General features: G+C 39.7%; 1 protein-coding gene across 1 annotated transcript in view; it reads right to left on the bottom strand.

Annotated features, from left to right (window-relative positions):
• The window catches only part of LOC138003811 (anthrax toxin receptor 2-like), a 66909-nt gene that overhangs the window by 32771 nt on the left and 19138 nt on the right, over positions 1–15000 (bottom strand). Inside the window, exons 11-15 of the mRNA XM_068850060.1 lie at positions 13751–13820; positions 11721–11817; positions 5672–5723; positions 4527–4619; positions 2771–2840 (exon numbers count right to left, since the gene is read on the bottom strand). Of these exons, the coding sequence (XP_068706161.1) occupies positions 2771–2840; positions 4527–4619; positions 5672–5723; positions 11721–11817; positions 13751–13820 (382 nt within the window). The remainder of the gene's footprint in view (positions 1–2770; positions 2841–4526; positions 4620–5671; positions 5724–11720; positions 11818–13750; positions 13821–15000) is intronic.

Raw genomic sequence — 15000 nt, 5'->3', positions numbered from 1 at the left:
TATAATAAATTTCTTTCCTGTCTTTATTTCAAGTACAAGATTCGTACAATAGCACATGGCCTCCAACATGCAACGGGGTCATAATAACTGGAAAACCGGAACCGGAAGTCTAACATATAATGCAACAAAACGGTCTGGTGATAAATGACGATAGTGCAGCCAAGTCACTAAAGCGTGTTTGCGCAATTCGCAGCTTGAATGAACAAAGTATCATCAACTATACCATCGACTATCGCAAGGCGCGGAAGGTCGAACAAAGCGACCACGAAAAAATTTGAATGTGTTCAAAGTGAATGATAGTTGACGAAATTGCACGATATTGGTAGTCAAACTGGGTTTATCATGGAATTTCACAATCGATCACGCACCTTTTAAAGGCTTAAATGAAAATATTTACCAATCATTCCATGAGCGCGCGTTGGATATGAGATGGCAAATTGCCAACGATGCACGTAACGCCGAGTTGGCTATAACCAGTCTCATATCTAACAAGCGCGAATAACTGTTTTATTAAATTCTCATGAAATTCTGATCGCTGGGACAAATTGGACAGTTTTGGCAACACTTAACGCAATAAGTTTCCACATTAGGTCATACGTATATGAGCTGATAACCGAGATTAAGTTTACCAGTCAGAAGGCTGAAACGTAATAGTGATTTCCGAGGTGGAAAATCTAATAATATCTAATATTCTCCATAATTGTAATTGTACAGGTCCAGACTCCATTCCATCTGTTACGCAGGCGCAAACCAGTTTCAACACTTTCAACTATACAATTTGGAAAAGAACAATTTCAAGTACCGGTAATGCGTATATGCAATAGGACTACATGCTGTCCAATTTGTTAATAATTGGATGAGAAAAATTCCTCGGACTGCCAAATTGGACGAGGCCGTAGGCCTCGTCCAATTTTGGCAGTCCTCAGAATTTTTCTCATCCAATTATTTCCAAATTGGACAAGCATGTAGTCCTGTTACCTATTAATTATATAGCTAAACAGTTTTAATTGGGCATTACTCAGTCAAGTTATCATCCTTAAGAAAGGCAAACTAAAATATTGTGAATTATTGTGAATTATAAAATATTGTGTATTATTCCTATTTCCAAAATATTACCTGAACTCCAGAGGAATTTTGCGTCTGCTTCGCTTAAAGCACGAGAGACATTTTTTCGCTTTAGGTACCCCTGCGTTCGGTTCAAGTTGTTGCCTTAGTGAATTTGCAAATTCACGATCTCGCAAAATACTGTGCTTGTGCATGCTACATTTTGCAAAGTAACGGTCCAACTAGCACTGCATGACAGCCAAACGTTCTGTTTCGTATTCGTGACCGTCATTTTTTCTGATTTCAGCGAAAAAACGGCAAAGAACTGGATCTAGATCGTGACAAGGGATATCTTCCAACTTTCTCGCTTCGTTACGCTGCATCTTCGTCTCTGAAAACATTTAGCCAAGTTTTTGTACCCTTGCAGGTGTTTTAGTTTTGGTTTTTGCCTCTCAGGTTGGCAAGATCTTCTTCTGGCAACGTAGGAAATCTCTCATTTGCAGTCAGATATCGCTGAAAAAGTCCTGAGAAATGGAAAGATTTGGCAAATCTCCGTGGCTAAACTCCCCCATTGTCAACTACTACAGAGCTGACACTATGCTATGTGCTGATTGGTTAGTTTCTATTAGAAATTGATTTTATCAAACGGGTTGATAAAGGTCAAATAACCACCGTGAAAGATTTGGAAAGCTGACGTTTCGAGCGTTAGCCCTTTGTCGGAGCGAATTTTGTATTTTCTGGGATTTCATTGGCTTAGACAAACTGTCCTATATTTTCTAAATTGGACAGTTTGCCTGTTTTTAGAGGAAAACGCTATCAGAAACTGTCCAAATTTATCCTAAATTGGACAGTTTGAAAAAAAGTAAAAAATAATAGCTATGCTGACAATCGAGGATTAACTATCAGCTATATAATTTTATTATAAACTGGATCATTGGATAATGCCGCAATTCGAGAGTTTTGATTGGCTAAGCCATCATGGGTTATGAGCCATTATACCATGATCTACAAACACGGCAAGCATATGCGTGATTTTTTGGGCCTTTTTATTTTTATTGTAGTCCAGTTTTCTATATTTTGGGGTCGTTTTTAATAAAACAATTATTCCACTCGCGCTTGTTGGATATCAGATAATTATAGCCAACTCGGCGCTACGCGCCTCGTTGGCTATCTATCATCTCATATCCAACGCGCGCTCATGGAATAATTGTTAAATATGGTGCAAATTGGACAGTTTTTTCAGCTTGGCAACACTTGACGGAATCAGTTTCCACATTAGGTCATACGGTATATGAGCTGACAACCGATATTAAGTTTACCAATCAGGACCGGATTGCTCGAAGCCTGATTAGCGCTAACCGTTGGTTAAGAGGTAACACAACCTACACGTTTCCATGGTATTTAACGCTGGTTAGCGCTAACCATGCTTCGAGCAACCCGCGCCAGAAAGCTGGAAACGTAATACTGATTTCCGAAGTGGAAAATCTAATAATATCTAATAATTTCCATTATGATATGTGTCCACTAATAATTTTCTTGTAACTTCTCCCAGAGAGGTGGAAAATGTGTCAGGGGAAAAGGCAATGTTTCTGGTCACTCCAATGAAACCAAAATCCACTTTAACAACGATTTTTGTCTAAGCTCTCGCACTTGTTCATTGTCAGTAGTGACAATGTCAGAGACTTTCCTTAGGTTCGGGTGTTCATACTAATTCTTTTGCAATCACCTTTTAGTGCCTTTCAAATCAGGAACAGGACAAATTAACTGCCTGTCTTCCACTTCCAATGCTCGTGTTGCTGAAATGCAAAAAATGAAAAAAAAAAAAAAGGTGAAAAATTGGTAGACGAAAACCCAGACTGTTTTCACCACTGCATATATTATTCGTTCTTTACAGAAGAAAGAGAAAGTTCGATGAACGAGTAGCATTTGGTTACATCCAAAGAGAACTCACGCGATTGTTTTTTCCATTTACACGACGCATATATTTAATCCTCTCGGGACTGAGTGCACAGAGGGAAAATCCTGGGTATCAGGTATCGGATACAGAACTGACAAGATAGTCATTCAGTCCAATCATGATGTTTTGCAGTAGATCCGAAGTCTTTAGGTCTAATCACCGATTTCAAAATTTAGGTGTCGGTGATTGTGATAAGTGCCTCCATTAAAATACTCTTCAACCTTTGGAATTGTATCTGCTTGCCTCGTTAATCTAGCGGGTTTTGACAGTAGAAATGTAAAGCAACTGGTACAGGTCCATTCTCCATTTCCTCTGTTACGTAGGCGCAAACCAGTTTAAACACTTTCAACTGCACAATTTGGAAGGACTGAATCTAAATAACTATTTCATGTACCGGTAATGCTATGGTACTATGGAACCATAATTGCTTACCAAGATGCACTTTAATGCGACGTAATCAGTTTCCATGGCAACAAAAGAGCCAACTATAAACACCCTACATTTCAAGTTGTCTTCAAACGCTTATATCTCGAAAACGAACTCGGCCACCTTCACAGTTGCAAAGCCTAGGCAATATTCCTTTCTAGGACGGTCTCCTTTGAGAGTTGAGGAAATGAACGAAATGATACATGAAATGAATCATATATTGAAATCAAGTGGAGCTATGATCCTCGCAGTTATGAACGCAATTTTCGCAATTGCGTAGACAAGCCTGAAAAATTCAGGACGGGGTTTGAACTTGTGACTTCGCGAAGCCGGTGCGACGCTCTAACCAACTGAGCTATGAAGCCACTGATGTTGGGATCTGGTCATTTATGGGTTCAAGTGTTCCCGCGATGAATGAATCAATGAACGAAATGATATATGTGATGACTCATATATTGAGCTGCGGATATATGAAATGAAGAGAAGCCTGAAAAATTCAGGACTTCAACGGGGTTTGAACCCATGACCTCGCGATGCCGGTGCGACGCTCTAACCAACTGAGCTAGGAAATGATATATGAAATAAATCATATATTGAACTGCGGATATGAAATCAAGTGAAGCTATGATCAGTGGCGTCATAGCTCAGTTGGTTAGAGCGTCGCATCGGCATCGCGAGGTCACGTGTTCATAACTGCGAGGATCATAGCTTCACTTCATTAAGGGAATACACGGCAGCAACTTCGCGAGTATCTCTCGATTTTTACTGTCGACGCAAACGTAGGAACAAGAAAAAAAATTCTCAATTCAAAATATTGTCTTTTTGTCCTAATAAAGGAAAACCAATGATCGAGACACGACTGAGTTTTTGTATGTTGCTGTACGTTCGTTTGCGTCGCTGGCAAAAGCAGCCCTGACAACTCACTTTCCCGTAAGAAGCAGCGAAAATGTTCATATCGTGTTCTAGATACCTAAGAAAACGGCTAAAAGCTCAGAACGTAACCACAGCTCAAACTGATGAAGGTTGAGTGATTACATTCTCAGTCAGTTTAGACCTTTAGGTTTTATTACAATTTTCTAAAAGATCTAGATTTACACACCTTGACGGTACGTCGAATTCAAACTGAAGCCACACCACACAGCCACACTGAACTTACTAAAGCCACGTCCAGTCAATGTGACGTCCGAGTTTTCTATGAACAGAAATAAAAATAAGGATTTTTTCCGCACATCATCTGCTATTAAAGTTTAAGAAAAAAAAAATGTTTGCAGAAGAATAGAGTACGATTCCCCGACCGTGACTTTGGGTTGCCAAAACGGCGGCAGCTTTTTCCTTCAAGGAAATAAAATGGCTGAGTGTAAAGATGGCGACTGTGGATGGCCGGATAGCTTAAAATAGGCCATTTAACAAAAAAATTATAATAATAATAATCACCCTCGGTCTCAAACCGAGTGCAAGTGCGATTTTTTTTGGCAGTGCATGTAGTTACCTCTTTCTTTAATATGGGCGAAAACTGATTTTCATAAACAATTCTCATAGTTATGTGGCCGAGAGCAATTGCTCTTATTTTTGCGAAGACTAGAAAATAGGTAAAGCAGGTCAAATCGATTTATCAAATCAAATAATGTTCGCTCTTGATGAGAGGAGAAAACCAGAATATCATGAGAAGAACCTCTTGGAGCAGGGAACCGAAGGATTCAACCAACAAATCGCGTTGCATCCAGAAATCAATTCCAGGTGACATTGGAGAAAGGCGGGTGTTCTTATCACTGAGCCAACCCTGCTACTATTAAATAATACAGTAAACTTCAGCCTTTGAGGTCATATGTAAATAAACGCCTTATTTTCGTCCCCAAAAGGACCCGATTCTTTAGGTCGATACTGCATATATTGACCTCTGACCTTCATACAGTTTTGAAATATGAGAATCAAAGTATCAGTCCACTTTGGAAACTCGTGGAAACTACTCTCGCTTCGAATTTCGGAAACTGAGCAAAAACTTAAGAAGTTCGAGTTTGGCGGTTTTCCTGGTTCGTAAACAGCAAGAAGTCGTTATCAGTCGATCGGTGCTGCCTGAAGGAATTGCGAGCTCTTGAGATGGAATGGCGTTGGACTAAACTGACTTTTGCTGTAAAAACTTTTAAAAGTTTTACGAGTCATTGCGCTTCGCAGTCATCGCCAATTTTCTTGACTTTTGCTGTAAGCCTATTGATAATGCAGTAAGAATAGTACCAACGCTTTTACCTCCTAAGCACACTTCCTTGGGATCAACAGAGGTCAGCTCAACGCGAGCAATCTATAGAAGAAAGAAAACCATCATCATCATCATCATCATCATCATCAGTTTTGTTTACCGTCGGATTTTAGAGTACCTTGGTGTGGCTAATATCTTTGAGCAGTTACCCTCCAAACCATGATACACCACAGGCAGATCACAACATCGCGAACTACATGCCCTACTCTTCGCGAATAAAGTGTGGGTTCTCTTTAGCCGGAGGGTCGTAAGTTAGAAAACTGTGAACACACTCACTGTGAATGGTTACTTGCGTCACCCTCTTTAAATAAAGTCATCCTATCGTATTGTTACGGTGATTAATTTGATTACAAAAATGAGCGATATTACACGACGTGACTGTCGAAGTCATCTTGACTTCATTTTTAAGTGATAAATGTAATGGTCATTTCAAGTTTGAATTAAAGCCTGTCTACCAAGATGCACCGCGCTGGCTCGGAGGTTTCGTATGATATGAAACCTCCATTTTTTCCGTGGGTGCGTTGTTCCCTCGTTAAATCATTTGTTATCGGAGTCATCCATTGGGATTTGTTCTTACTTAGTGCTTCTTGTTATTTAACAATTATTCGCCGAAGGCGAAGTGATTATCGATAAATACACAGGCGATTATTTCAAAAAAGAGAAAAAAAAAAAAACATTTCAACGCGAAATCATCTTCACTTACAGTGGCAAAACGACTACTGGCAGCCATTTTGTCCGTCGAGGTGATTATCGGCTGATAATCCGAGATAGCGAGCCAATGAGAGCGCGCGATTTTGTATAATCACCTGTGTATTTATACTAATGTAGTTTATCAGGAAGTAGATATTTTGTCTTTAATTGCAATGTGCAAGCGTTTTAACGTGGGTTGAACGACTGAGCAGTTGGAACGACGGTGAATTCCGAAAATTCCCAGTAGAAGACCTCAGAGACCTGAGCCGCTTTAAGCAGTATATTCACAGAAATCAGTTCGAGATCACTGAGAGCCCATATTGATTCACGGGGATACCACAAATTATCAACCAGCACCGAGTATGCTGAAGTCCTTCCGCAGTAAGCCGAGTGAAATTTGTACAGTTTGTAATCTCTGAGCTGGGATAGTTACCGTGACTTATCTTTATCTTATTAACGAGACTTGTTTGGAATTCTAATTTGTAGAGGTGCTTTTGTTTGTTAAGCAGCTAAAAGCAGTCCTGAAAACATTCCCGAATTGAACGATGCCCAATTTGTTGTGTGACCCTTCGACGGCTACGTTTTTAGTGAACAAATTTGCCAGGAAGAGTATAATCAATGAATAATTTTATAACGTTTTTTTTCAAATTGTCAAAGACAAAACAAACGAGTATTTTTTCCAACAACGGAGATCATCAGTTTTAAATGTGCTTTATCGAAATCAGTTTCTTATTTATGCGACCCGTATTTCTGGCGACGCAAGCCGCGTAAGGTGACAAAATCATTCTGAAATACGCGATATTTTATTAGTACAAGAGCGGCAGCGGCGCTTTATTCGTTCCAAATATATTTTTTGTTCGACTGGCCAGCTCTCTAGTATTCCTCTGTAGCTTTTTGTCGCCTATTTCTTCCCCACTTGTTACTTCAAGCCAAATGAAAACATAAACAAAGGTGCCCAAAGCATCTCGGTAGACACAGAGTCTTTTAAAGTGGTTGTTTATAACGCCAGCCAACGAATTAGTGCGCGCGCGATTAAATGCTCTAAACAAATACTTTCGCGCGAATTGAGTTTGATTGTGTGTTCAACTTTGGCTTCCTCTCACGGATGAAAAGAATTTCGCGGATAGACTGGTTGATGTCATCGTTACCTCGTTTTTGAATTCAGCCTTTTTGAAGAATGAAACCACCCGTCCTTAGCCGACAATACGTAATTTGTGTGATACAGATTATATCGGCTACACTACTCGTCATCTGCATCAGCGAATTGAAGAACACAGAGCCTCCGCCGTTGTTGCACATGTGAAAGGTTGCCACGGAATTCAAAAGCCCAAGCTTTTTAAAGCCCTTCTCCATTTTAAAGAAATGTCAGGGAAAGCTTGACTGTCTAATCCGCGAAATGCTTTTCATCCGTGGGAGAAAGCCAAAGTTGAACACACAATTAGACTCAATTCGCGCGAAAGCATTAGTTTTGAACATGTAATCGCGCGCGCACTAAGTCGTTGGCTGACGTTATAGACAACCAATTAATTTAAACGTTAAGAAGATCCACTAAAACGTCATTTGCATTACAATGATTTTGACGCCATTGCAGTTTTGTAATGTGTCCAGCGGAAGAAATCTACGCTTCTACCCCTGAAACCTACCAAAGATTCGTGCAGAAGACTCTACGCACAAAGACAATATTTAGCAGGGGAGTGACAGGAAAGACCTATTGCGCAACTTTTCCATTTTCCGACACAGGAGAAAAAGAAAAGAAAAAGAAAACGATTAAATTCCACTCAGATTTTGACTGGATTGCAATATGGCAACCTAATAAAAACACATTTGCTAAGGAATACAGTGTTCGTAAATTACAACATAAATATGGATACTTCAAAATATATAAAAATATGAATATATAAATTCTACTCATGGCATAGTGTTAAAGTTCTTGGTATAAATGAGTTATTGTGTCTGTTTGTTTTTGATGTCCTTGATTAGATTGTTCTTCCTGGTTCCTAAACTGTAGTTATGTTTAGACTGATCAGGAAATAGATGTACAAAGTTATTACTTTCTTTTAAACGTTCTAGTTCTTTAATGGCTTGGGTGTCCCTTCTTCGTGCTTAAGTTTCTAGTGTGTTTTTAGGGAGACCAATGATTCTCAGACATCTCTCCTGAACCCTTTTGATTTCAGTAGCTAGGTATCCAGGGCGACCACCCCAGATGGGACTTGCATAATATTCTAGAAGAGGACGAATCTTAGAAAGGTAGGTAGTAAGGCCGACTTCACTGGGAAGACCAGCTCGTCGACAGGCTCTTACATGACAGATACGGCGTTTGTTAGCTTTTGGTAGCATGCATGCAAAGGAGTCTTTACGTGTGAGTTTCATTTTAAGTTGTCTTGCACTTAAAACACCAAGCAGTTTAAACTCATCGACCCAGTAAAAAATGAAGTCAAGATGACTTCGAAACGTCGTGTACTGATCATATCGCTCATTTTTGTAATCAAATGTCTTTCAAAAAGTTTCTCCTTCGTTGAGGTGATTCCCTGGTTTTGCATTGCGCAACCCTACGGCGTACAACTTCTTGTGTCATTGGCACGCGCATTAGCTCACGCACATTGATAAAATGGCGGATTTTCACTGACCCCAAGTTTAACCCGTCAAGGAATGGCAATTATTTCCTGAACAAGTACGGTGAGCCCCAATTTATATTCATATTTGTCTCAATGGAGTACTAAAAAATTCATCAAAAATCTACGGCCATTTTTTTGGCAATTTCATACTGAAATTGGACGGAAGGAGCTATTTCGAGTCGAACAGCTCACACTCAAGTTAAATCTATTTTGGAGCGTTAAGTACTCACAAAGTCATTCACATACATTTTTTCAGGTACGTACGTGAATTAACCATAGAATGACACCAGGCTTTGCTTCATATCATTGATTACATTTTTACATCGCGCTAAATTTGTCCAACATTGAGGATGCGCGGCAATTGTCAAAGTGGCTTAAATAGTCGTTTGGTCAGCGTCGTACCATGGAAACGAGAACGGTTGCAACAGTGAGCAAAGTTTCATCGGAAATCCATGACAAGTCCTATTTCTGAAGAATCACCTTAAGCATCCGTGGAAAGACTATTTTTTCGCACGTGTTCGCTACAGCCCAAGCTCTTGCTTTCTTAACTGTCATGATCCTGTCAACCGCAGTTCAATTGTAACATATCTCCTATGTTCTCTTATAGAGAGAACTTGATTTAAACTCTAAACTGAGACCTGTGACGGCAACTGTCGAACCTAGTGCTTTGTTGGAGAATGTTAGCATTGAGTACGAGTACACTCCTGCGAATTTTGATTATTGCGCATCCTTACTGCGCAGCCCGGTGTGCTCAGCTAGTCCCCATTCTCGTCACCAGAGCCTCGGGTCACCTTGGATCGACCCAAGGCTCTGGGAAACTCTATGTGGTAGAACACGCACCGTAGGGTTCTTATAGTCCCCACAAGTTGGTCTGCAGCGACTTTACATCGAAACGTCGTAGCGGTAAGTACGAGTTTGTCAAAAGGAAATTTCGTGTGATTGAAAACTGTGTCCTTTACTTTAGATAATAATCATACAGGCCACTTCGGAATAATACTCTTTTGTTGCCCTCCCCCCCACCCCCCCAAATTTTGAATAAGTATTGCTTTTGTTTTCTCTTGGGACCATTCTAAGTTCCAAGAGCAACTGGAAACAATGCTTATGCAAATTTTGGGGGACAAACAAAGAGTGTTATGGTATTTTCCGAAGTGGCCTATACAAACATTCCTCAAGTGTTGGGTTAACGATGCTGATATTTGAAAGCTACGGCATCTAAAATCATGTCTTGTCCTTTTTTGGTCATAAGGGGAACACGTTTTAAAGTACATCCGAACAGTTATGCGGTGTATAAACACGAGTTTGTTTGTAATGGTTACCACTCTAACAAAACGTATGAGGCTGAAAAAAATTTGAACTTTTTTTGAATAAAATATTGCTATAAAGACAAAGATACAGTTGTCTATAAAGAAATGGCACACTAACAAAACAACTATTGTTCGAAAACAAAAAGGATGAAATTGGATTAATTACACATAGCAGATGCACAACCATGCAAATGACCTCCCAGACTCCTTTGCATGCTACCAAAAACGCTGAGAAAGTCTGGACACAAGTTTCAAAAGGTTATCATTCAAACAGGCTTTAAATTCTCCGCGTGTTTGTTTTTTGACGAATTTACCAATTTTATTGAGAATTTGACTCAAATATTTCAAAATGTTCCCCTGCACCATAGTTAATAGAGGGGACTGGTTTGGAAGCTCGGCAAACATCAAAGGAGAAAACAAAGATGCCAAGATTTAGGTTGGAAAGTCCACGACCGTGCACAATCTTTTGTTTTGCGCTCATACACTATGCATGAATTACGTAACCAACACGATTCTATTGGTTAGTTCCTCAGTACGGAGTAAACAACCATTGTGTTTTGTGCACGGTCAAGGCCAAAAAAGAGAACAGAAACCTACAACAAAGAAAGTTGTCGGGTTTCATAACCATTCCCGTCTATTAACTATGCCTGCACTAAGTGAAATCCTAAAAATAGGGAAAAAAAAAGGAACTTGACGCCCCGAAGTTATGCATACATATCAACGTGCATAAGACGACATTTGAAAGAAAGTGTTCTCTAGAGTAACATCACGTGGTCTGAAATGGGAAAACAAAACGTGCAAGCTGGTCCATCAGTGTGGTTTCCCGCACACTGGAACTCGTATTATACGATTACTTGAATAAGTAGAGCACGACTTCGAGAACGAGAACAAGTTGTACTTGTTCTCATACTCGCACTCGTTGCCGATGCCAACATTCTCCATTAATTCAGTTACGAAGACTGCGGTTGTTTCCTTTTAACAAATCGAAAGTGGTTCAGCGTTGTCTGTACTCTTATCGACAACGATATTCGTCATCACAGTAGTCAAAATGTTGTGGCATAGCCGAGTGAGTTCGCAACAAGTTTTGACCACTGTGATGACGAATATCGTTGTCGATAAGAGTACAGACAACGCTAAACCACTTTCGATTTGTTTTTTAGCACAATATTCACTGCCAAAGAAAGTTTTTATTTCAGAGCGTGACCAAAATCATGACACAAAGAAAGAGCAAGCGTTGTCTATAACTTTCTCGCAATATGATTGGTTTATTTCCCAAAATGGGCGTTTCTGATTGGCTATTACATTGCGTGACATATTTTAATGCGAGCATGACGTGTAGAGTGTTGTCTAGACTCTTATCGGCAACTGCAAATTAGCCAATCAGTTTGCGAGATTACAAGCAATTGCGGTAAAATTCTAAAACGACCTACCGGCTCTGTTGGCTGTATGCAGTTTTTAGCTGTGATATTCACGTTACTGGAAACGAATGTTGTTCCATTGTTCATAGACACCTGTAACATAAAGGAGCTGCAAAAAAAAAAGAAGATAAATAATTAAATAAATAAACAAATACGTTATAATAATAATAATAATAATAATAATAATAATAATAATAATAATCATAATAATAATAATCATAATAATAATAATAATAAGAATAATTGGCGATAGGAAAGATTAAGACACTTCTTCTTGAGCGAATTTTCTGACGGTTTATCTTAAAGCATTTGAACTTGAAAATGATGCCACGATGTCACCGAAACATAGTTCTTTCCTATCGCTAATTTTTGCTTGTTTATGTCTTACGAAACCTTTGCTTATAAATAACAATAATGATAACGATAACGATAATCGTTATCACATTCATAATCATAATCACAGATTTCTGGTAGCTGTCCAACAATTTAGTTCAGTATTTTGAAAGCTTGACTCCAGGTCCAATTTTCTAAGCGGAGGACTTCCTAAATAAATGGTTTAAAGTGGGTTCCTGTATTTCCAAGGGTTTGAGTTGGTGGGATGGAAATAATTGAAGTCACTTGATGATCATGCCTCCGTAAAAAAACAAAAACAAAAAAAACATAAAAAACAAAAACAGTTTAGACTTTATTGCCGCTTCTACTCAAACGGAGTCCAAGAACAAAGTTTTTGCCACTTTACACGAGCAGAAACTAATTTCCAGAGGAAGATTTGGAACATGACATCAATAAAACATTTTGCTCCGAATTATCGTCAACTATAGTTCGCATGTGGAACGGTCGGATTATAGTTGACGATCTTTCTGGCTGCCCTATCTTCCTCGCCCTCTATTCGCCCTCTATTCGGGCAGCCTGCACTCTCCCTTTACTTCACATAATTGTTTTTTATGTCATTACTTGTAAATTGTTGAGTAAGAATAAAGTTGTTGTTGTTGTTGGTGTTAATGATTATTTAGCAAAGTCACTAAAGCGTGTTTGCGTGGGCCATTACTACTAACAGAGCTTTAGCAACGACGACGGCAACGGAAACGAGAACTTGGTCGTTAAATGTGAATTCGCGTTATTGTAATCGCTTCGCGACTATTCCAAGCATTTTAACGTGACAAAGGTGCAGCAAACACTCAAGAATGAAACTTCTATGAACGGCCCTCAATTTAGGGAAGACAATGAAAATTTATCCTCAAGTGCTGACCTTCTCTCTAAAGCGGTCTTCACACAGCAAACTTGAGTTTGCAAACTCAAGTTTGGCAAACTCAAGTTGGTGTGTGTGAACAGCACAAAAACGGTCGGCAAACACGTTGGCAAACTGTTGGCGACAAATAGAACTTGTCTCTATTCTCGCCAATAGGCAAAGAAATAGACAAAAATGAAAAGATGCAAGTGCAGGGCGTGCAAAATAAAGCTATTTCTTTTGCTCACTAAATATGCAAATTTATGACGTTCTCGTTAGTGCCTAGGGAGGTTAAGCAACGACAACGGCGACGGCAACGAGAATGTCATCAACACATTTATGAAAAATTTTATGAAAACCAAACGGAACAGCCAATGAAATTTAGCTGCTCTCACGGCAATTAAGGTCGCTCGCATGGGTTTTAATACTTTCAACAAACTGTACTATTTGGAAAGCAACGGAAACGAGAACGTCATCTCAAATATAAATTCACGTTATTGTAATCATTTCGTGACTGTTTCAACCTTTTTAATGTGTCAAGGGTGTGGTAGTTCCTCAAAAATGACACTGGTCGGAACGGAAAAGGGAAAAAAACTTAAGGGAAAAAAGGAAGATTTATCCTCAAGTTTTGACGTTCTTCATAAAACCTCAAATTTGGCTATTTCACCGTTGTTGTTTGCAGACAACGGCAAAGAAATGGACATAAGTGAAAAACGCACGTGCAGGGCGTGCCAAGCTATTGTTTTTGCCTACTAAATATGCCAATTTGTGACGTTCTCGTTGTCGTTGCTTAAGCTCACTATTTTGCATTCACCTGTTAGTGTCTTTCAAAGCAGGAACAGGACAAATAAGTCTGTTGTCTTCCACTGCCAATGCTCGTGTTGCTAGAATGCAAAAAAAAAAAAAGCGAAAAGGTACACAAAATTCGAGCCTGTTTGAACAACTGCATATATTAAGCCCGCCGCATACTTGAGGAAAGAGCTGAGCAAACTGCCTCGCGAGGAGGTTTGCTCAGCCGTTTCCTCACGTGTGCGGGGAAATCGTGGTGAGAAATTCGCCTCGCGAGGCCGTGAGGATAAAATCAAACATGTTTGATATTTTTGGCCTCGCGAGACAAATTCCTCAATGTGTGCGGCCATCGTAAGAATCGAGCTGACCTTGGTTTAATCAAGCAGCCAATAAAAATACATGGCATACTCACGTGACTTCAGCGGTTCAGGATGGTGTCGGAGGAAGAAATTCCGACTTCACTGAAGTCACGTGAGAATGCCATGTATTTTTATTGGATGCTTCATTGACCAAGCTCAACTCGATTCTCACGATGGCCGCACACAATGAGGAATTTGCCTCGCGAGGCAAAAAATATCAAACATGTTTGATTTTTTCCTCACGGCCTCGCGAGGCCAATTTCTCACCAAAAGTTCCCCGCACACGGTGAGAAAACGGCTGAGAAAACCGCCTCGCGAGGCGGTTTGCTCAGCTCTTTCCTCACCGTGTGCGGCGGGCTTTATGCGTTCTTACAGAGGAACGAGATAACAAGAATTGCCATAGCACGCGATCAAGGTATCAGTATGAGAGAACAAGTTTTCCGTTCAGAATACGGCGCATTTGAAGAACACTTGACCGCCACATCCAATGTGCATACACTGAGAATCCGATTTGATTTGGGAACATCCATTGCGACCTCAGGCGACACAATGTATGTCCTTAACCCATACGGTACTGAGTGCAGGAAGGAAAAAATCCTAGGTATCGGAAACAGAACTGACAAGACAGACATTCAGTTCATAATTAACAACGTTTAGATGTTTTTTTTTTCAAGAATGTAGTGTATTGAAGTATAAGAAACGATTTAACAAGGCAAGCCTTTCGGTAATTGTGTTGAGTAACCTCGTTAAAATATTTTTTTTTAATTTTCGACATGCATCCTGAGCTTGCCTCGTAAGCCTAGCGAGTATTGATGGTAGCGTAAAGCGATAGGTGTTGCTTCGAGTCTCCCACGTTTCTAACTTTTATCTTGGTTTCCTTCCTTCCTTTTTTTTTTTTTTTCTTTCCTTTACTACG

The sequence above is a fragment of the Montipora foliosa genome, chromosome 5 (assembly GCF_036669935.1).
Source record: "Montipora foliosa isolate CH-2021 chromosome 5, ASM3666993v2, whole genome shotgun sequence".
Lineage (NCBI taxonomy): Eukaryota > Metazoa > Cnidaria > Anthozoa > Scleractinia > Acroporidae > Montipora > Montipora foliosa.
Note: the sequence above shows the minus strand (reverse complement) of the source record. Positions and strands in the feature narration are given on the sequence as shown.